At 42.3% G+C, this 21,892-nt stretch overlaps 1 protein-coding gene across 1 annotated transcript in view; it reads left to right on the top strand.

The window, feature by feature from the left end:
* LOC144680751 (venom phosphodiesterase 2-like) overlaps positions 1 to 20,481 on the top strand; it is a 181,823-nt gene extending 161,342 nt beyond the window's left edge. The window contains exons 22-24 of the mRNA XM_078542090.1: positions 3,645 to 3,777; positions 16,182 to 16,338; positions 16,971 to 20,481. Coding sequence (XP_078398216.1) covers positions 3,645 to 3,777; positions 16,182 to 16,338; positions 16,971 to 17,141 — 461 coding nt within the window. The 3' untranslated portion in view covers positions 17,142 to 20,481. The remainder of the gene's footprint in view (positions 1 to 3,644; positions 3,778 to 16,181; positions 16,339 to 16,970) is intronic.
* The last annotated feature ends 1,411 nt before the right edge of the window (positions 20,482 to 21,892 follow it).

Here is a 21,892-nt window from a genome sequence, read left to right as displayed (position 1 = left end):
CGCGAAATGATTTGATCAAGGTAGCCATTATCCTGCAGGATGCCTTTAATATGCCCTATTTCAGCAACAAGCTTGCATGGTGAGTAAATGGCTTGGGCCCTATTTACATTTGCCGATAAGACCAATCTTATAGTGTGTGAAACTGTTAGAATCCCAATGCGTATACTGACCAGTCAAGGTAGGCTTGCAGTAGACTGTGGTACACAACCCCCTGGCAGATTGCCCAACTAGTATATCAAGGAAGGGGAGTTCATTTGACTGCTTCATTTCAAAGGTGAATTTGAGCACAGGATGGAGCCCATTAAGACATGTAAGGAAATTATTACATGCTGCTGCAGATTTAAATATAGCAAACGTATCATCCACATATCGGAAATTTGCGGGGGTGGAAGGTTAGGTGTCATTCCATCGAAGACACGTTTCTCATGGAACCCAACAAAGATATTTGTGAGAGCTGGGCCCAGAGGGGATCCCATGGCAACACCATCTATTTGGGTATACATGGTGTCATTAAAACTGAACTCAACTGCGCAAGTTGCTGAGTTCATAATTCAGTGAATACTGATTCACGCAATGGTGGCGGGTCTAGATCACTATGATATAATGCTGCAGCATAAATATCTATGGCTTCCTTAAACGAAGCATCAGTGAATAGGCTAGCCATATCAAATGAGCACATGGACACAACATTGCTATAGATATGCAAGCCCTTTATGACCTTTACAAATGTGAAGGAGTTCTTCACCTCATATGTGGCAAACTTGGTAAAAACTGGTTGTAACAATTCACCCAACCATTTGGTCAATTTATATTGTGCAGAACTGGTCATAGATAAGATGTAGCCTGGAGGGACATCACTTCTGTGTGTCTTGGGAAGCCCATACATATGTGGACATAGCAAACCATGAGGACGAACCCTGTCACATGTATTGTGCAGTTGCTCATTTCTCCTTCACAAGTTCAGCAAGTTTTAGCTTACTTTCGAGCAAGGCTACCTGGTCATGTTGTGTGGCAGGTCCAATGGATACAAATTTATACCGGCCATTAAGAATGATGTGCATTTTGTTGACATAGTCATAATTGTTAAGGATGACTATTCCCGTCCCTTTGTGAGGTTTACTGATGTGTATGTCCGGTTTGTTCTTAAGGCCTCGCAACACTCTAAGACATTCACGTTGCATGTGAAAGTCAGACAGGCCATTCGGAATCTCGCAATATGCGTGCGCTAGATCAGCTAGACATGCTTTCAAGGATTCAGTATCTTCAGTGGATGCTGGTTTGTGGCGGGATAGTTGGGAGTAGAGGAGTTCAAACTCATCTAATACCTCATTAATTGCGGTTTGGCAACGCAATTAACGATGCCACATTACAAATCTCTCTGATCATGTATTCTCAGAAAGTGGGGAGTTTGTTCTTGCGCATGGTTTCAATTTTGGTGTGCCTTCATCTCAAATCAAATTGGAAGAGGTATTAGCTGAGTTTGAACTCCACTACTAGTTGAGAAATGTGCCAGGGGATTCTCTACCACGGTCTCCCGCAAGCCTACATTCACTGGTCATTATATCTGTTGGGATCTTTAACGGTTCCGCACGCTATAAGATTGGTCTTATCGGCAACATTGTAAATAAGGCCCAAGCCATTTGCTCACCATGCAAGCTTGATGCTGAAATAGGCATCCTGCAGGATAATGGCTACCCTGATCAGATCATTTCATACTATGTATCACGCAAACTCACTTTTGGCTCTGAAAAGTGCCCAGCCCATCTCAGATTACCCTGGAAGTGCAAGGTATCTCAAAAATTTGAGCAACAGGTGAAGCTAGCTGTTTCACACTGCTACTGTGCAGTAACAACACGAGTGGTATTCGCCACTAACGGGATGCTGCCATCAAGCCAAAAAGATGTTCTGCCTATCACACAAATGCATAATGTAGGCCATACATCCCAAAAACTGAGAGATTGTATCAAACAGCATGTCCCAGCCGCTGTTTGCAACGGGCAGGTTACAGATCGTACCCAACCAGCCCGTGCTTGCAAAACTCAAAACACAGTGTCCAACATTAGATGTGATTCCGCGATTGGACAACATTTTCTAAATAATACTCGATGTGCTAAGAATTACGCTGACAACCAATTTAAGATCATCAGTCGGACTTGCAGGGTACTAGAAGCTACATATATTAATATATATTAATACTTGGGGCCCTGTTCTTTGCAGACAGAAAGAGCATGTAGATACACTGTGCCTGTTTCAGCTAAACAAAATAAGTGACAACCATTCGCTGCCTCATTCCTCAGGGCAATGCATTGACAAATCAGGGTCAAGCTGCCTGGTTTAAATTGCAAACAATGCTTGGCAGTTAACTGTCAGTTACCATCAGTGGTGCATTCTCCATGGCAACGCCACTTGCCAACCAATCAACACACTCTTCATATACAGTATAAATTGTTGTTTCCCTGCTGTTGCAAGTGTCCAGATGAGTGCAAGACGAAAAGCTTAGACATGTTCCTTTTTGCAGCAATACTCAAGTTCTGTACTACCAAATGAATATAGGTTATGATGAGTTCATAGAGCGGAGCAAGGAGAGATTATAATTTTGGGTGTTTTTATTCCAACCCTGATAATTTATAGACAACTGACTCTCTTACTGCCGTTATGACTCGTACTTGATTAAAAACAATTTAAAACCGCTTAAACGTTTATAATTCACACAAATGATTAAATGTTCTTGCTTGATGCATTATATAAACATACTTAAGTGCTGAATTTTCTGAAATAATACTGCCCAAGTCAAAGTCTTTAAAATACTAGATCAAGTGACAACAATGCACAACCATAAGAAAGCCAACAGCTGGTGTAGCGTTACCTGGGGTCCTATTTAATATTTAAAGTTCACTGTCTAAAGTTTCTATAAATGATTTGCAGTTACCGTTTGTTACATTATGTACCTGCAGTTGAATTTGTAGTTTGAAATCATCCAGTATCATGCATGTGGTAATAGTTCCCATTCACAACAGTTCATATCTGTCCTATTAGGTTTTTCACCAAACTGGTTACCTGGGACCTACTTGTAAGCTATTCACACATCCTACCAAAACAAAATACTCACTGTACCTTTAGAGAAAGGAGTTACACATAAACCGAGAAGTGTGGTTAAACACAAATGTGGGTTACAATTTTTTTAATGAGAAGTTTAATTTAAGGTTTGGAAGCATATCAGCTACAATAAATGAACTGCATATTAAACCCAGGACATCTTATTAATAGCTGCAGCTATTATTCTCAATATCGGAAGAGTATGGTGTGCATAGTTGTGGCTATGTTGAAGCTAGACATCCGATTTCAAGGCATTTCACTTTTTGTGATGGAAAATCGTCAGTAATGAATGAATTGGGCACCTGCACGTTTTCTGTTTATTCTTTTCATTCTTGAGTATTTCTGACAGGCAGAAACCCGGTAATTACATAAACTGCAAGTTGCTGCTCCTGATCGGTACAGAGGGCGTAAAAACATTACAGAAGGTTTATTGGCTCCTAGAAAAGTGGTGTACTTTTACAGCTATTTTGTGTATTTTAGTATTTAAATTTAGCACAACAAAGCTGCAGAATGAAAGACAGTGAATTCATTTTTTTATTACTTGACAGAGATATGGAATTACTTTCACAATGTTTTGCTGGTGAAGTATGCTATACAGAGAAATGGCATCAATGTGATTAGTGGACCAGTGTTTGATTTTGATTATGATGGACGGTTTGATACTTCTGACATAATCCAAAAGTAAGGAGCTTCTATCACTTTTTAGCAGTACTATGTTTAATTTATTCCCTGCACCTATGTATAAGTGGCTGAAATTAATCCAGAGTAGACACTAATAAATTTGCCGTCATCTGTTAATCTCCAAAGTTTGTATTTCCTTTGGAATCATTGCTGAACCATGAATATTTTTAAAATATCTGTCAGTGATTTTGCGTTTAATAAATCATAGGATCCTAGAGCACAGAAGAAGGCCATTTGGCCCATCAAACCTTTGATGACTCTTTGAAAGATCAGTTGTGCTTAGTCTAGTACCCTTGCTTTTGTCCTTAGCCCTGTGAGTTCCTTATCATCAAGTATCTATCCAACTCCCTTTTAAAATCATGCATGAAATTAACTTTCATCACCTTTTTCAGGAAGATCATTCCAGATCCCAACAAGTTTGAGTGAAAAAAATTCTGCCTATCTACCCTCTGAATGTTTTGCCAATGATTTTAAATCTGTGACCTCTGGTTATTGATCCACTGGTCAGAGGAAATAATTTATCTCTCTCTACTTGATCAAAACTTCCCGTCATCTTGTGAACCTCTATTAGGTCGTCTCTGTTCTAAGGAGAACAATCCTAATTTTTTCAACCCATTCCTCATCTTTGAAGTCCCTCATTCCTGATAAATTTCCTCTGTATCCTTCCTAATGCCTTTACATCTTTCCTGATGTGTGGTGCCCAGAATTGTCCAGAGTATTCCAGCTCTAACAGTGATTTATAAAATTCCATCATGTTCTCTTTGCTTTAATACTTTATGCCCCTATTTATAAACCCAAATAACCCAATGCTTTTTGACCCACCTTATCAACTTGCCCTGCCACATTTAAGGCTTTGTGTAAATGGATGCCAAGGTCTCTCTGCTCATTTACACTTTTCAAAACCATGCCATTTATAGTATACTGTCTTTCCAAAGTGCATCATTTCATGCTTCTCCACATTGAAGTCAATTTGCCATGCTTCTGCCCATTTCATCATCCTCTCTGTGTCATCCTGACATCTACAGCTAACCTCATCACTCTCTACTATGTTAGAAAGCTTTCATATCATCACCCAAGTCTAAGTCATTTGTAAAAATTGAAGAGTAATGGATCCAAAAATGATCCTTGAGGAGCACCACTGCAAAACACCCTCAGTCTGAAAAATATTCATCCACCACCACCTTTATTTCCTTTTACTGAACCAGCTCAATACCCATACCACCACTACCTCCTTAATTCCATTAGTAGGAGTGTAAAGAGTCAAAGATGAGAAATGGAAGCCTTTCAGCTCATTAGTCCTCTAGAGAAATGTGTTTCAATCACCCACCCTAGCATCTAACTATATTTTGAAGGCCTCTTAAGATTTTGACACTTAACGCACCTGGTAGATTATCCCAAACATTTATCAATGTTTGAGTAAAAAAGTTCTTTTTAATATGTTCTAAATTTACAGTTCACTAATTTAAATTTATAGTTGTATTGTATTGTCTTGCCTAACATACCTTGAAGTAATATTCTGAAATATTCTGTATTCATCTTGTTTAGAACATCTATTACCTTGTTTAGTTTGATGAGATTCTCCTTAACCTTCTCCCTAAACTTCAAAGTTTAATTTCCTTTATTGTTTTTCTCAGAACTTTTCCATTTGAGATCATTCTTGTTTCTTTTCTCTACACCCACTCCACTACATCTATATCTGTTTTGAGAAATGATGATCAGAACCATATGCCATAACCAACTTTTTGTGAAGTAACAGTATAACCTCTGTCCCTTTCAAAGCCTTCCTGAGTAGCCACATAGAAAGTAGAATGGAAACTGATGGCAAAAGTGAATGATTGTTTTCAGAATTGGGGTACTGGTGACTCCCAGGATATATGCTGGGGCTTCATTTGTTTTCGTTTACAAAAATATATTGACATAGGAACATTGGTGGTGGTGTTGAAGTTTGCTGAGACACCGAATTACGGGGAATAGCAAGCTGTAAGGAAAAATACAACCAATTACAGGAAGACCTAAGTTAGTGGAGTGGGTATCTGTGGCCAATGCAGTCCTTTGTAAAGAAATGTAAAGTAATAAATTTTGGGGAATAAAGAAACATGAAAGTGTATACTCAATGGTAAGACTTATAAGAGTGGAGGGCAGAGAGTTGTAGGAGTGCAGATTATAAACCTTCAAAAATGGGAGTGTACATAGAGTTCTTGGGCCTCAGCTATTTCGCATCTATATTGTCTTAGCTGAGGAAATGGAGTGTAATGTTTCCAAGTTTGCTGATGATACAAAGTTAAATGGAAAAGTAAACTATAAGGAGGATGCAAAGAGGTTGCAAAAACATATAATCAGGTTAAACAAGTGGGCAAGAATATAGCAAATGCAATATAATGTGGGAAAAATTTGAGGTTATCCATTTTGATAGGAAAAATAGAAGAGCAGACTATTTTTTAAAATGGGAGACTGAGAAATGCTGGGATTCAGAGGGACCAAGATGTCTTTGTACCCAAATCACTGAAGGTAAACATGAAGGTACAACAAGCAATTAGGAAAATAAATAGCGTGTTAGCCATTATTACAAAGTAGTATAAAGTAAAGATAACCTACTGCAATTGTATAGGGTTTTGGTGAGACCCCACCTGGAGTACTGTGTACAGTTTTGGTCTCCTTACCAAAGGGACGATATACTTATCTTGGAGGGAGCACAACAAAGGTCACTAGACTGATTCCTGGGATCAGGAGATTATCCTATGAGGAGAGATTGAGTAGACTAGGTCTATATTCCATAAAGTTTAGAAAATTAAAAGGTGATCTCATTGAAAGACACAAAACTTATAAGGGGCTTGACAAGGTAGCTGCTGGGAATGTTTCCCCAGGCTGGGGAATCTAGAATTAGGGACCACAGTCTCAGATTAAGGGGTGGCCACTTAGGACTGAAATGAGAAGAAATCTCTTCAGTCAGAAGGTGGAATTTTCCACTCCCAACAGCGGCAGGAATCATGGTGGGCAGGGGCACTAAATGTAGCGTGATGGAAAAAGTCAGTGTCCCGCCAGCTGAAAATTAGTTTGGAATTTCTCCTGACTTTGATAGTGAGTTAAAGGCAGGTCGCGTTTCCCATTGATCTATGTTGGGAACCATATTTGCATTAATTTGCATTTCATGAATGCTCATTAAAAGGTCAACTTGGTGGAATTCTCTTCTCCCTCCAAATTAAGTGCCGAGTCAGTGGATAATTAGAACTACCTGTTTCATGACTGTATATAAGTGGCACACACCTGATGAACTTCGGTTCATCCATGAATTGGAGGTCAGCAGATGCTGCTTTCACCTTTCTGTAAGAGTGTAGATGCAAAATATCTGTTGCCTGTAGCACAAGCTGCGCCAAGGCTGGGCAAGGGATGCAAGACCAGTGAGCCGGGCTAAATCGGCAGGAGGACTGGTGTGGTGAGGATGGTGGGGGTAAACAGAGGCAGGACTGGGGGGACCCGCTCTGAAGAAGGGTCATGCAGACTCGAAACATTAACTCTGTTTCTCTCTCCACAGATGCTGTCAGACCTGCTGAGTTTTTCCAGCATTCTCTGTTTTTATTTCAGGACTTGGGGGGTGGGGGTGGGGGTTAGAAACAAGAGTAGGGAGACAGAGGCAGGACTGGGGGGAAACACAAGAGGGGATGGGGAGAGACAGGAGAAGTAGACAGGACTAGGGGGTGGTCAAGAACAGGGTGGAGTAGTGAAAGACTCCTGGGGCTGAGGGCACACTATTGAGGGCATATTGAAGAGACTGCTCTGGGGCTGAGGCCACGCTGTCAGGGGAATGTTGCAGATGTTGCCCTGGAGCTGTACGGGCCATGGTAGAAAACTCTGTCTTGGTCCTGGTCTCAAGTGGGGCAAGGCCCCTCTTGGCAGTGACAGCTGTGCACAGTATGGTGTGCAGGGCATGGTCAGTCACCTAAGGCATTTGTTCCTGGCGGTTCGAGTCATGATATTGTAAGGCAGAGGGCACAGTAACATTCAGGGCAGGCACCTGGATCCTGTAAGTCAGTAGCTGAAAAGTCATGGGGGTATTGGATGACCTCATTGGTGGGTGGGTGGGTGGAGCGGTGCCCCAGAAAGTAGGGTTGCCTGTGGCCTTGAGAAGGGGAGGGTTCAGGTCAACTGACAGCATGGGAACATCAACATTAAAGAGTACAGGGGGAGAACAGGAATATCCACATGAACAATGATTGGGTCAAGGGTGACGGGAGGCTGGATAGTGACAAGAGGAATGGGAGTTGGGAGCTAATGAGTATGGAGGAGGATGGGAGGAACTTGGTGGATAATAGGGGGAGGTTGAAAGCTGGTCTCAGGAAAGTCAGCAGTACCTTTTTCGCATTCACCTAAGAATGACACAGTTTGAAAAAATTGATCGGGGAAGGGTCTCTGGGTGCATGGGAGGGGTTCAAAGCAATTTTTGGCTGATTGAAGAGGCACCCTATAAATTTCCTGCTCTGCTGTGTAGAGGCAGCATGGATCCTACAAGCCTCCGTGTTCCCAGTGTACTGGTCATGGCATTCAAGGCACCATTCTTGCAGTCATCACATAAGTGCAAGGATTGGATATCGATAGTTATTGTCAAGGCCACTGGAGGAGAAGCACCAGAAGCCTGACTGTACGTTATAGGACATGAGTCTTTTGAGTCTAATTAAGACCCTTGTTGTGAACGCGCAGTCACATCTCAGGGGAATGCTCAGCCACCTGTCGTCCTCCAGGCTGATATCATCCTGCAGGGGTGATCTTGGTATGCCATGTACAGACTGAGGGCACTGAAGGTTCCCGCTGCACTCAACTTTATTGCTAGTGGGTCCTTCCAGGGCCTGGGGATCTTTGTGGAATTTCACAATCAGCAACGCATAAATGCATAAGGGAGGTGACAGATGCCCTTTTCAGTAAAGCTCACCATTACATGTAGTTCCACATGGATGAAACAAACCAGGCTGCCTGAGCTGTGGGATTCGCTGCGATCTCCAGCTTCCTGCAAGTGCAGGGCACCATCAACTGCACTTGTGTGGCCTTGAGAGCACCCTGGCAGTAGCCTGTGAGATTCATTAATGGAAAAAGACTTCACTCTCTGAACATCCAGCTCATTTGTGATCACAGAAAGCAGATCCAGCATGTTTATGCTAGGTGCCCAGGGAGTTCACACAACTGTTACATTTTGAGTCATTTCCAGGTGCCAGAGATATTTGAGGGACTTTGGCACTTAGAGGGTTGGCTCCTTGGTGATAAAGTGTACCAGAAGACATGGCTGATGATGCCTGTTAACTGGCCACAGGGTGCATCTGAGGAGTGATACAATGCTGCATATTCTGCCACAAGGTCCTTAATAGAGCAGACTATTGGCCTCTTAAAGATGCATTTCTGATGTTTTGACTAGTCAGAGGGGACTCTCCAATACACACCAGAGAGTGTCATGCATCATCATTATTTGCTGCACCTCGCACAACCTTGCACTGCAAAGGGGATGTGTTGCCAACGGAGACATTGAAGAGCTAGATGTGTCCTTGGAGGAGGAAGACTTGGAAGGGGATGAACCTGAGGAGAGCGAGGATTCAGACAGGCCACATGATGCCATTGCACGGGCACAAAACAGTAGCTGTGCCAGGACAACCTCATAGCTACAAGATTTCAAGAGGAATAAGGTGCAGGCAAGTTTACATAACCAAAGTTTTATCAGGATTCGATCCAAGGGACACAACAAAACCTTCATTCTCAGCGGCAACATATCAGGAAAGGGCATCAATCTCACAATGATCACAGAAGCAGTATAAGTCACCTTCTGTCCTAACGATGGGGCCATCCTTGGAAGACACAGCAGCCTAGGGAACATCGGCTGGAGTGTGATTAGCACTCCGTTAGCACACCTCCTTAGGCAACTACCTAGTGCAGTTCTTTCAACCATAGCATCAACAAGTCAGTGGGCATGGCAGCCTTCAAGCAGCGGAAACACCACTGCACACATGGATACACTCATGTCAGTATGACAGCAGCTTAACAAGGCGGCACTAACAAGAAAAACATTCGTCAATGGTTAGCTCTTGACCGTCTCAAGAGGGAGCAGCATCCTGACAGCACCATCTCTCCACTCATCAGCTCTCATGAATGAATAATGCAGAGGCCTCACCTTGGTCCTAGCCCCAATATGCCTTCGGACATCAGGACGCAGTGAACTGTTACTCTACATCATGAACTCAAAGCTGCGAGTTGTGTTCACATTGTCCTCACAGGGAGTGGCTCAGCAGGACCACTATTTGATTATTTACAAATACTCATGACTTTGCATTAGTTGGAAGCCTGCCAAGTCTACATCCTGCATTACCTTGGCAAATGGGAGAGACTCGTCCAGTGAGTATTGACACAGCAGTCAATGACAATTTCTTCCCTTCAAAGAACCTGCTGAGCACTCAAGGATGTGCCAAAGCATCGCTTTCGTAGCATTACTGTCCTTGACATTGTCAAAGGTCAATCCTTTCTATCTACCCTAAGTCAATGAGTGCAATGAATTCCATATCGAGTTATGTACTGTGCCTTTACGGAAGGATCCTATAAAGCACTGCTAGGCAGCTGTTCAGGAGCAAAGTAAAATCCTCACAGGTAAGTAGATGAGTTCATCAGGATGAGCACACACCCCTGACATCACACACTCATTCCCCTCTAGCAGACATTTCTAATGTCACCGAGTGCAAGCAACTTCCATCGCTCAGCATCATGCATGTAGAGAGTGAGAACTAAGAAATGTTCAGCCTTAAACGTGGAGACGAAAACACGCTGCAGGGAGGCATGAACGGCTATGGTGATCAACGATGAATACTACTTTTCCCAAAAACTCAGTCATAAGATAAACACCGTTGCAAAGTACATCTGGGAGAAACAATTCTAATGTTGGTCACTACAAGTAATTGTTACATCCACAAACTACAGACGTCAGTGCGACAGCATCAGGATAATCACTAACTTGATGAGCAATTCTCCTGAGGCTAAGTAATGTCTGCCTGGAATCCAAGGGTCACAGGTGTATTATTCAGCCATCATTATCACATATGAAGTGCCTTTGTTCATGTCACAGATGTGGAAATAAAGGTTAATCACTGTGATGAGATTGAGTGAGAGCTAATGGAACTGAGGATCCAGATGGGAGCTAATGGGGGGAGGAGCATTTTTGACCGTGAAATGAACTGAGAACCTTGCATCACTTCGATTAGCCATTGGTTACCTGAGACTTGGAGATGGATAAATGCGAAATACATTTACAATAGTGATGAGTATATACAATGATTGAACACCCGTGCCACCATTGTGCATACAAAGCTTATTTGTTTTATAACCCTACTGCTACACCTAGGTGCAGCCCTGACATCCATAGCAGAGGTGGCAGCAGTTTGCTGACTGCTATGCCCTCTTGTCAGAGATGACTTTGGTGGGCGTCCTCTGGTAGCCCGAGGGCTGGAGGGCCCTAGCCTGCTAAGGGTCTCCTGCTCTGGGGCAGGTGTACCCTCCTCGGCCTGACCTGCTGGAGCTGATAGGGTTAGAGGCAAAGGGGATTTGGAGCAGCAGGACAGCCTTGAAGTGTCTGGGGTGTCTGACTGGCACTCCTCCTCCTTTAGGTGACCTATGACCTCCCCACTCCTCGACTCCTTGAGAAGGAGGAGCATCTGGAGGGAGGTCAAGGTGCCATGTCCCCTTCTCACCTAGCCACTGCTGTCATACACCTATGGCTAAAGCAATGGTGTGCCAGCCCCAGCGCAAATCCAGCAGAAACTGCTGGACCTGGGTCTCCAAGGCGGCTGCCACCCTTCCTATGGAGATTTTAATGCGCTTGCATGCCGGAGCCACAACATCACAATGGAAACAGAACATGGACAGATTCTTCCATCCTTTGTTCCAGTCTGCTGGCGACCTCTGACAACTCTGCCTGATTTTCCCCTGCTTGCCTTTGCAGCTCCAATATTTTTTTCAAGGACAATTTCAGAGGCCCATCATCGGACTCTGTCTTAGCAGGGGCCTGGTCTCCAGCTATCCTCCAAGTGTCAGAGATCTTGGTTGTCACTGCCTCTGCCTGCTATGACCCGTGTCTGTGAGGTATAAACCCGAGCCTACTCTAGGACTACATCCCACTGAGGTGCATGTATCTGCACTGGTGGAGCATGTGGGTGAACACAGTGACGGGTCTTCATCAGGTAGGTGTTCTGTATCCTCATCGGAGCTGGTCAGGGGGCTGAGGCGCTTGCTTGAGAACATCCTTCACCTTTTCCTGCTGGTAGCTGTAATAGAGAGAAGAGAGAATTAGTGATTGATTAGGCAGGCTCCAACATTATAGGTCACTCAGTCATTTTCCACAGATGGGTCAATGTATATTGGATGGACCCTTACTGGCCCCCAAGCTCACCTTCTGCACGGGAATGATCTCTATTCTCTCCATTGAGCTCGACTACCTGTTCATCGTGGGTGGAGAGTGTCCTCAGCTCTAGGGCTCTCCCCTTCGGTCTATGCTGTCTCCTGTTTGTTGCGGGAGATCTTGTCCTGCATAAAGACAGATGGATTGACTGTGAGCACGATGGATGAAAGAGCAGTTCAGAAGCATGCATGCCTGTTGTGTGTGCTGAGCCTTCCACTTTAAGGGATTAAGGCACTGGGCATAATTGTCCCAGATTTTCACTAAGTGCAGTAGCGGGCAGGGAAAACAACGTTTTACCCGCTGGCTGCACTGGCAGCTTCTCATGATGCATCATCCCAAACCCATCGGATTAATTAAGCGTTCCCGGGAAACACGCCATTACGATGGCGAGTGGGCTCTCATTTGCTCACCACCCCATCACTTCGCTGCTTCATCATGCCGGCTGCCATCTTTAAAGTGCAGCCACACGCACATCTCTCAGTGCTTCCAGCCCAGGACTGCTGCACAGAAGACAGGATGGCCCCGAAAGGCAAAAAGACTGCAGCCCCCCTGGTTTAGTGACATGTCCCTCAAGCGCCTTTTGGATATCATGGAGGCCCGCTGTGATGTCCTCTATCTCCGCTCTGACCGCAGGATGGCAGCAGCATCACCATCCCAGCAATGGCAGGTGGTGGCTGCTGAGGTAAGCCAACACCCTGCAAAAGAGGACATCCACCCAGTGCCGCAAGAGGATGAATGATCTTCTCTGTTCCGCCAGGGTAAATCACTCTTCTCATCGCTCTCAACTCACACACTCACAAATCCATCACACATCCACAGGGCCCTCACTCGCTGCCAGCTCAAGGGACATCATCATTCGCTCTCTCACACACAACTTCCATAATAAGAGCATAAGAAGGCCATTCAGCCCACCGAGTCTGTTCTGCCATTCAATGAGATCATGGCTGATCTGATAATCCTCAACACCACTTTCCTGCCTTTCCCCCATAACCCTTGATTCCCTCACTGATTAAAAATCTGTCTATCTCAGCCTTGAATATACATAACGACCCAGCATCTACAGCCCTCTGCGGTAAAGAATTCCACAGATTCACCACCCAGACAGAGAAGAAATTCCTCCTCATCTCTGTTTTAAATGGGTGACCCCTCACTCTGAGATTATGCTCTCTGGTCCTAGACACTCCCACAAGGGAAAACAACCTCTCAGCATCCACCTGTCAAGCCCTCTAAGAACCTTATGTATTTCAATAAGGTCGCCCCTCATTTTTCTAAACTCCAATGAGTACAGGCCCAGCCTACTCAACCTCTCCTCATAAGAAAATCCCTCCATCTCCTGGATCAACCTAGTAAACGTTCTCTGGACTGCCCCCAATGCCAGTATATCTTTCCACCGATAAGGGGACCAAAATTGTTCACAGTATTCTAGGTGTGGTCTAACTAGTGCCTTGTATAGTTTTAGCAAGACTTCCCTATTTTTATACTCCGTTCCCTTTGAAATAAAGGCTAATATTCCATTTGCCTTCTCTATTACCTGTTGAACTTGTATGTTAGCTTTTTGGGATTCATGCACAAGGAGTCCCAAATCCCTCTGTGCTGCAGCCTTCTGCAGTCTTTCTACATCTAAATAACATTCAGCTCCTCTATTCTTCTTGCCAAAGTGCATAACCTCACATTTTCCAAATTTTTGCCCACCCACTTAACCTGCCTATGTCCCTCTGTAGACTCCTTGTGTCATCCTCACCACTTGCCTTCCCACCTATTTTTGTGTCATTCGCAAACTTGGTGATAGTACATTCACTTGCCTCATCTAAGTCATTAATATATATTGTAAATAATTGAGGCCACAACGCTGATCCCTGTGGCACTCCACTAGCTACAGGTTGCCATCCCGAAAATGTCTCCCTTATTCCCACTCTCTGTCTTCTATTAGTTAGCCAATCTTCTATCCATGCTAATATACTACCCCTAACACCATAGGCTCTTATCTTTTTAAGTAGCCTTATTTGTGGTACCTTAGCGAACGCCTTTTGGAAGTCCAAATATATTACGTCTACTGATTCCCCTTTATCTATCCTGCTTGTTACCTCCTCAAAGAATTCTAATAAATTTGTTAGGCATGAGTTCCCCTTCATGAAGCCATGCTGACTCTGCTTGATTAGATTATGTATTTCTAAATGCCCTGCTATTACATCCTTTATAATACCATTGTCCACATCCCATCCATGGGACCACTCACCACCCACACATGCCAGGCAGGCTTATCATTTGGCCTGGCAAGCATCCCATTTACACTTTCTCCATCTCTATTCATGCTGGACAAGCTGGCACACAACAAGAGGGAGAGGTCACTTACCAGTGGAGGAATGACTGACATCGAGGTCCTTACAGACTTCGAAAAGGGAGCTGGCCAGCTAGGACCTGGACCATTCCTGTGCAGGCCGTGAGGGGTGCGGTGGTTGTTAGGATTGGGAGGAGTGACAGTTGCATAGTCCCTCAGGAGTTAGACGAGGGGCTGAATCATCCCAGATTTCCACTAAGTGCGGTAGCGAGTGGAGAAAAAAGACATTTTACCCGCCGGCTTTTCACATCGTATCATCCCAATCCCGCCTAATTAATCATGCATTCCTGGGAAACACGCCGTTTTGATGCCAGGTGGGCTCTCATTCGTCCGCCATGCCATCACCTCACCACTTCATCACGCCGGGCGCCATATTTAAAGTGCTGTGTACACATCTCTGAGTGCTTCCAGCCCAGGACCACTGCAAAGGAGACATGGCCCCAAAAGGCAAGAAGACTACAGAGTCTGGTTTAATGATGCGTCCCTTGAGCGCCCTTGGATGCTGTGGAGGCCTGCTGTGATGTCCTCTACCCCTGTTCTGGCAGCACGAGGGGGAGCAACATCACTAATCCAGCTTGGGAGGTCGTGATAGCTGTGGCCAGCGTCAGTACCCTACAAAAGAGGGCAGCCACCGAGTGCTGAAAAAGGACAAGCCTCTGGACTCAGTCATACCTCAGTTGCTGGAGCTGCAATGGCAAGCTCGGGAACATCAGGAACAGATGTCCGCTGCACTCCTCAGATTGCAAGTCACATCTGAATCCCCTCTTCCTGTGACCCCAACAGCTCGAGCTCCACAGGCCGAAGAGAGTTCCACAGGCCACACAACAGGACCCCGAAAGTAGGCCGAGGCCCTCCAGACCCTACCTCTCCAGAGGACGCCAAGATGCAGCAAGGGTTAGGAAGACTAAGAAGATGTAGTTGCACACCCTGGGCACGGTGTTAATCACTTGTACATAATATTCACTATTGTAAGTAAACTTCCAAGAATGTCTCCCTGCCTATGGTCCCTTGTTCTGATGAGCAGTGCTTGTGTCACAAGATAAAGGCAGGTGCCTCAGTCCAGGGCCTCTTCCCTGACCTTTGATCCTTCAGATCAAAGTGATAGTCCGGCCTCTCACCCCCTGAAAACATTACTGATGCCTGCACCTCGATGGTGCTTGTCATTGCTGCCAGAATGTAGTGGGCAGGCGTCATAGAGTTCCATTATTCTCTCTATGTGCTCTCAGCACCTTTGAGGTGGGCTGGCCCCCATCACACCAGCATCTGTGACCAGTGATGCTGTGCTCCTGAAGGGGTCAGGTGCTGAAGGCGGACAAAGGATCAGGCACTTTCAAAGTTTCATGGTTGCATCTCCATGACCCTGATCACAGAAGCAAGTGAGCTGCCCTGGGCCAGACAGGAGTCAGACATTCACAGAGGCTATGTGAAGATCTATAGAGTGTCCTCACTGCATGTTGTCATCATCCTCATGGAATCAATTGACTATTAGGGCCTGCCCGATGAGGAGAAAATTCTCCCCAATATTCCAGCTTGGGCTTTTTGAGTCTGGGGGAATTAGAGTAGAATGAACATATGGACAATTACTGATAATGTATTAACTAAATAAACTATTTTTGTAAAAATTGACTATTTACTTTGTTTTCAAAGGAATGTTAAGGATTCACAAATTCCTATCCCAACTCACTACTACATTGTCCTTACCAACTGCAAGGACACCATGAAAAGCCCTCTACAATGTGATGCCTCGCTGGATGTATTGGCTTTCATTCTGCCTCATAGACCTGACAACAGTGAGAGCTGTGCAGTAAGTAAACCTGAAGCACTGATAGAGTTAGGAATCACTAATAGAATTTAAGTGACTGGTATTAGTAAATGTAAATGCAGGTTTTTTGATAGTAATTTTGGGAAATGATTTTCGTGAAATTTTTAATAAAATTATAAAAATTGCATCACTTTTAAATATGTTAAAAATATTTAAGAACTAGAGTACATGGAACTAAATTGCTACATAAAACTAAATGATATAAAGTATCTATTCAGCCTTCCCAGCATGGGTCTTTGGTTGGCTCTAAAGGCCATCAGTTTTGCCTTTCAGGGCTTTAATTCTTTTTCTGTAGAGTGACCTGCATTGATGGCATATTCTTAGCAGAGATAAAAACAAAAAACTACTGCGGATGCTGGAAATCCAAAACAAAAACAGAATTACCTGGAAAAACTCAGCAGGTCTGGCAGCATCGGCAGAGAAGAAAAGAGTTGACGTTTCGAGTCCTCATGTTGAAGGGTCATGAGGACTCGAAACGTCAACTCTTTTCTTCTCCGCCGATGCTGCCAGACCTGCTGAGTTTTTCCAGGTAATTCTGTTTTTATTCTTAGCAGACTTTGATTTAGATATTTTTTTTAAAAGTGTAAATTATTGAGTCCTGTAATCTTTGACAGGATGGCAAAGAGGAATCACAGTGGGTTGAAGAGCGAATCTGGGCTCACACAGCACGAGTGAGGGATGTGGAGCTGATCACAGGACTTGATTTTTATCAGGACAGAAAGCAGCCGCTCACTGAGATTTTACAGCTGAAAACGTTTCTACCAGCAGCTGAAGATCAAATATGATTTTTATTTCACTGAATTGTAATAAAGTATACAGTGACATTTTCACGTTCGTAATGTATTTATTTTGTTTATGCATAAATGTAATTATGGAATTTGGCGAGCAGTGCATTTTGGACGTGCTTCAAAAGAAGTTCTGGTAAAAACCAAGAGATTCAGGATACACAAAAAGTAATGAAAGTGTAACACAACAAAATGTCACCATTTTCATTGGGCATATTCACCTAATAATTTTAATTTTTAGATTAATTTTAAACTTTTTTCAAGCACAACAGTTTTGTAGCTGGGGTTGGGTTGGAAAATGTACAGGGAGAATTGGTTTGGGATTTACCATGCATGTCTAGGGTCATGTATGTATTACCATTTGGCTTGAGGATTCATCGAATCATAGAATTCACCTCACAAACATCAGCAATTCTTGCCACATTTGGAAGACATCAGGGACCTGACATGAAATTGAATGTACTGTTTTATTTAACTACATCTGCAGTATTATATCAATTTTGTAATTTGCACTAGCATTATCACCATAAAAGTATAATTGGCAGAACACAAGTTATATGGTAATACATTACCCAACACTAGTAACAAAATACAATTTTCAAGGTTACAGTATTTACTTGGCATTAATGAGAAATGTAGCTTTCCGTTAAATCTCTAGCTTTGATTTTTAAATACAGTTTTGTGTAGTAACAAGTTAATAGTTTTCAACAGTTCAGCTGTTGCACTGATTCAGGTTTTGTTAGTTTGTCTTTTACTGTCTGCCTTCTTAGCAATCTTCTTAATTTTCCTTTTTGTTTGGGAAGACTAACAAAACATTCTTTCCCAAATTTTCCAAGTAAGCTTCCCTAACATCAGCACCTCCAAAACTGTTCCAAATTAGGCATGTATGACATTAAACTATTAGTTACCAGTAATCGAATATCATTTCACATAGTTGGACCAATAGTAGAAATAAATGATAAAAACAAAAATACTGTGCATGCTGGAAATCTGAAACAAAAACAGAAAATGCTGAAAAAACTCAGCAGGTCTAGCAGCATCTGTGGAGAAAGAAAAAATAGTTAACGTTTTGAGTCCTTATGACTTCTTCATTTAGAAATAAATGCATTGTCTACAATTATTTAAAAAGGGCTGATTCAACTAGTAAAGGTGTGGATGCGAAATTGATTAGTATAATAGCATTTACTAATTGTTTTAATGAATTTAAAAGATTTTACAGCACTGTTGTTAATCGTAATAGCAGAGAGGATGCTTTGAGCTAGCCCAATTAAATTTTCTTACATAAACTTATTGTTACTGGCTCTAAGATCAAAGAAGATAAATCACATTATCTTTTCTGGAGCCAGTTAGACACATCCTTGGAAAACTCAGCAATCATGGTCAGGAATTTCCTCAATTAGCTTCGGTCGTTATGTATTGAATAGGGTTTCTGCTGAACTTCCAGCAGGCGCGAGGAACATCCGAGTCCATGTTTGCTTCATCCATCCATACAACATTAACTCACTAGTCACAAAATTAGAAAAAGAAAAACTTTTTTGCAGCTATATTGTTTGCTTATCATTCTTGATAGTAATGTCTGTACTTTATTATGAATTCAGCAATATAACAGGATCGACATTACAATGTTGCCTATAATTTGAGTACCTAATTTTATGCATTTGTTATTGTTTCTTCATTTCTCAGATTACTTATAATTCAAGCTACAGAACTGTTCTGCTTTGCTGCCTTTTATTCTGCTTTTGTGGTGTCATTGCAGTGCCATTACTACCTGTAGTTATACTGCTCGCTCATACCACCATGTATTTGATGGTGCACATATCTGAGTGAAATTTAGCCTTCCAATATCAGTGTGATTTGTACTCTTTGAAAAGGACTGATTATGTAATTACCCTTTTAAATCATTAGAATGGAAAGCTCAAATTATAGGCTAAACCATCACATTCATGCACTGGTGTGAAAATACTGAGGCAGAGTTTCCACTCGGTAGGTTACAGTTAATTTCTGATCAAAATCATTTGTATGATCATAAATGTAATATTTCCTGTGAACCTGCACAACTGAGTGACATAGAAAGTAATTGTTTGTTTCTTCTTGTGAAGTATTCATTGGTATTTGGGAGTAGTAACTTGTTTCAGTTTTATTAACACAGCTGAGAATGAGTTTACCAGCTTAAAAGTAGGCATTTTTAGTGAGTGTCCAGTCCTCTACCTGTGTACAACTAAATTTAAAAACCGTTGAAATTTTCATATTAACAACTATATTGGCCCATTTATTATTTTTATTGATGTACACTAGTCAGTGCCTTTGTGAATTATTTTTTGATGTGGAAGAAGCTCTAAAATGTGGCTACTAGTGCATATGCATGTAAGAGCATTAATACAATTTGAAGAGCCTTCTCTAATCAGCTGAATCTCATAATGTTGACCTTGGGGCATAGCTGGTTTTGTGAGCGGGTCTGACCCAGCAAATTGAATCTGAAAGCAACACAGAAGATCATGGAAAACGTGAGAACAAGTGGTTTGGGGTGCAACTCACTTATGTTTAAAATCTCCTAATCTTTTGCACTGGTTGAGCCGACTCAACACGATTGCACAAATATTACTGATGTTAGCAGGCGGGAACTTTGGGAAACCCCCATTGTATTTTAATTCGCTCTCAAGCTGGCCTTAACATTCAAACTTAACATTTTTTCAAAGGATTGAAATTAAAACGGAGCTAACCTTTTAATTTAATAATTTCTTATGCCGTAAGAGGGACAAAAAAGTGGGTGGACTGAAAAGCTCGGAGGGACAGTTACGTTGACTAAGTTACTAACCTTAAAATGTACGCTGTGCTCACCTTAATCCATTCTGTCTAATGTACTGCAGTTCAAGAACTGCTGCAAGATGTTTTCTTGTAATTATCCTTCTATGCACCCTTACACATGACTGGCTGTGACTGAGGTCTCTTTAATTGTATATGGAATGCACAATTCAAGCAGAATACCTGACGTGAGAATTGTTTTAAAATTTCAACTAATTCACTGTTTATAGAGCACATTGGCATATTTACATTTAATTAACTGCAAAAATATTACCGCTAAAATAATATTGAGTGTATGAAGAGGGCATCTTGATAGCTATGATCATGCTTTTGTGGCTTTTTTTCATAAAGGCTGTTTTTGGGTTGGCAAAGAAGACATAGAATGAAAGGGCGACATTATAGAGCAACATCATTTTGGTCATGTTCTAACTCAGGGACATACAAAGACAACTCAATCTCATTAATGTATCAACATGACAATGACCTACTTATATGGTTTTTTTAAAATCAGGAATAAAAAGTGAAATTTTAGACGGTGTTTTTGATTTTCCATGTGTGTTTAATGGAAACTTGTAATAAATATATTTTTCATCTCTGTATAACATGGAAATTATTATTTATGAAAAATTCTTTAAATAGATCCATAATTGAAGAAAAATGCACTGTACCATATTGAGGAGGTTTATTATAGTGCTTGTGGAGTCATCAACAGCTAATTCAACCGTCGGCCCAGGGCTTATTGCATTCTGGCATCTCAAAATCCCCAGTAAAATATACTGAAATGCTGCCAGTTATTTTTTAAATGACATGTGGACTAAATTCTGTGATTGGCTGCTTGCCTGTATTCCAGAGTTCAATCCAGGCCATTCATTGTGACATGAGGTGGGCACTTTACATCATACAGAAAGATTTTGGGGCTCTTGATGGTGATTTCCCAGGACGTTCGAATCTGGATTTTATGAACCCAGTCAGACATGGCAATAGTTTGTCAGAAGAGTGACTGGTGAAAGATTGTAATTTGTGCAACCTGGGTTGTGCTTGAGCAATTACTTCCTGAAGGAAAGGCAGTTAGTTAATCCTTCTCTGGACATACAACAGAAATTAAATTTCTAACTTGGGGTGGGTTGGGATTGAGGGGAAGCAAAGCATTATTGGGAGAAAGATAGTATTCAATACTTTTGCAGTAAACTCTTAGGGATTTGCTACTGAGCTATTATTCAGGTAATAAAGCAACTTTAGTCTGAGGGAAGCTGTGATAGCACCATTGCTCCCATTTCCACCCAAATGTTTCTCTGGATTTCAATGAGGCTGGGAGCAGGATGGAATAGAATAGGTCAGCAATACTTGAGACTTTGAAGAAACATGGACAAGGACCGAAAGGAATTAAAGGCATGAAAAACTAGGCACAGAGGACATTGCAGGAATGGGTTGAAGAGGAGGTACTGTATCCTTTCCATGACCACCAGTAGATTTTGTACTATTTTCGGAAATTTATATACATATTTCACATGGGTGTGATTAAATGTGGCAAATCTCCCTTTCAAAACCAGCAGCATCATCCCTCGCAAATTAACTCATCTATTTTCTATTCTTGCAATCTACTACCTATCTCCAACATTTTTCAAAGTCATCCGATATTTTTGCATCCCAAATCTCTGTTCATCTTTTCCACAACTCCACGTTTGAATCTGTCAAATCAACCTATAGCCTGACCACTGTACCGAAAAACTATCATTAAAGTCAGAAATGATGATATCTGACTGTTGCACTATTCCTCAATCTCCGGTTCAACTTTGCTGCAGCCTTTGTCTTGATCAACCATATTATCCTCCTTAAACCCCTCTCACACTTTCACTTAACCAATACAATTGTAACCAGGCATCTCTAACAATGACTTTGCTTCTAATATGCATGCTGTTACCTCTGAACTCACCAAATGGTCTATCTTG

Source organism: Cetorhinus maximus, chromosome 5 (genome assembly GCF_964194155.1).
Source record: "Cetorhinus maximus chromosome 5, sCetMax3.hap1.1, whole genome shotgun sequence".
Taxonomy (NCBI): Eukaryota; Metazoa; Chordata; class Chondrichthyes; order Lamniformes; family Cetorhinidae; genus Cetorhinus; species Cetorhinus maximus.
The sequence above is the reverse complement of the archived record's forward strand: the minus strand, read 5'-3'. Positions and strand labels throughout refer to the sequence as shown.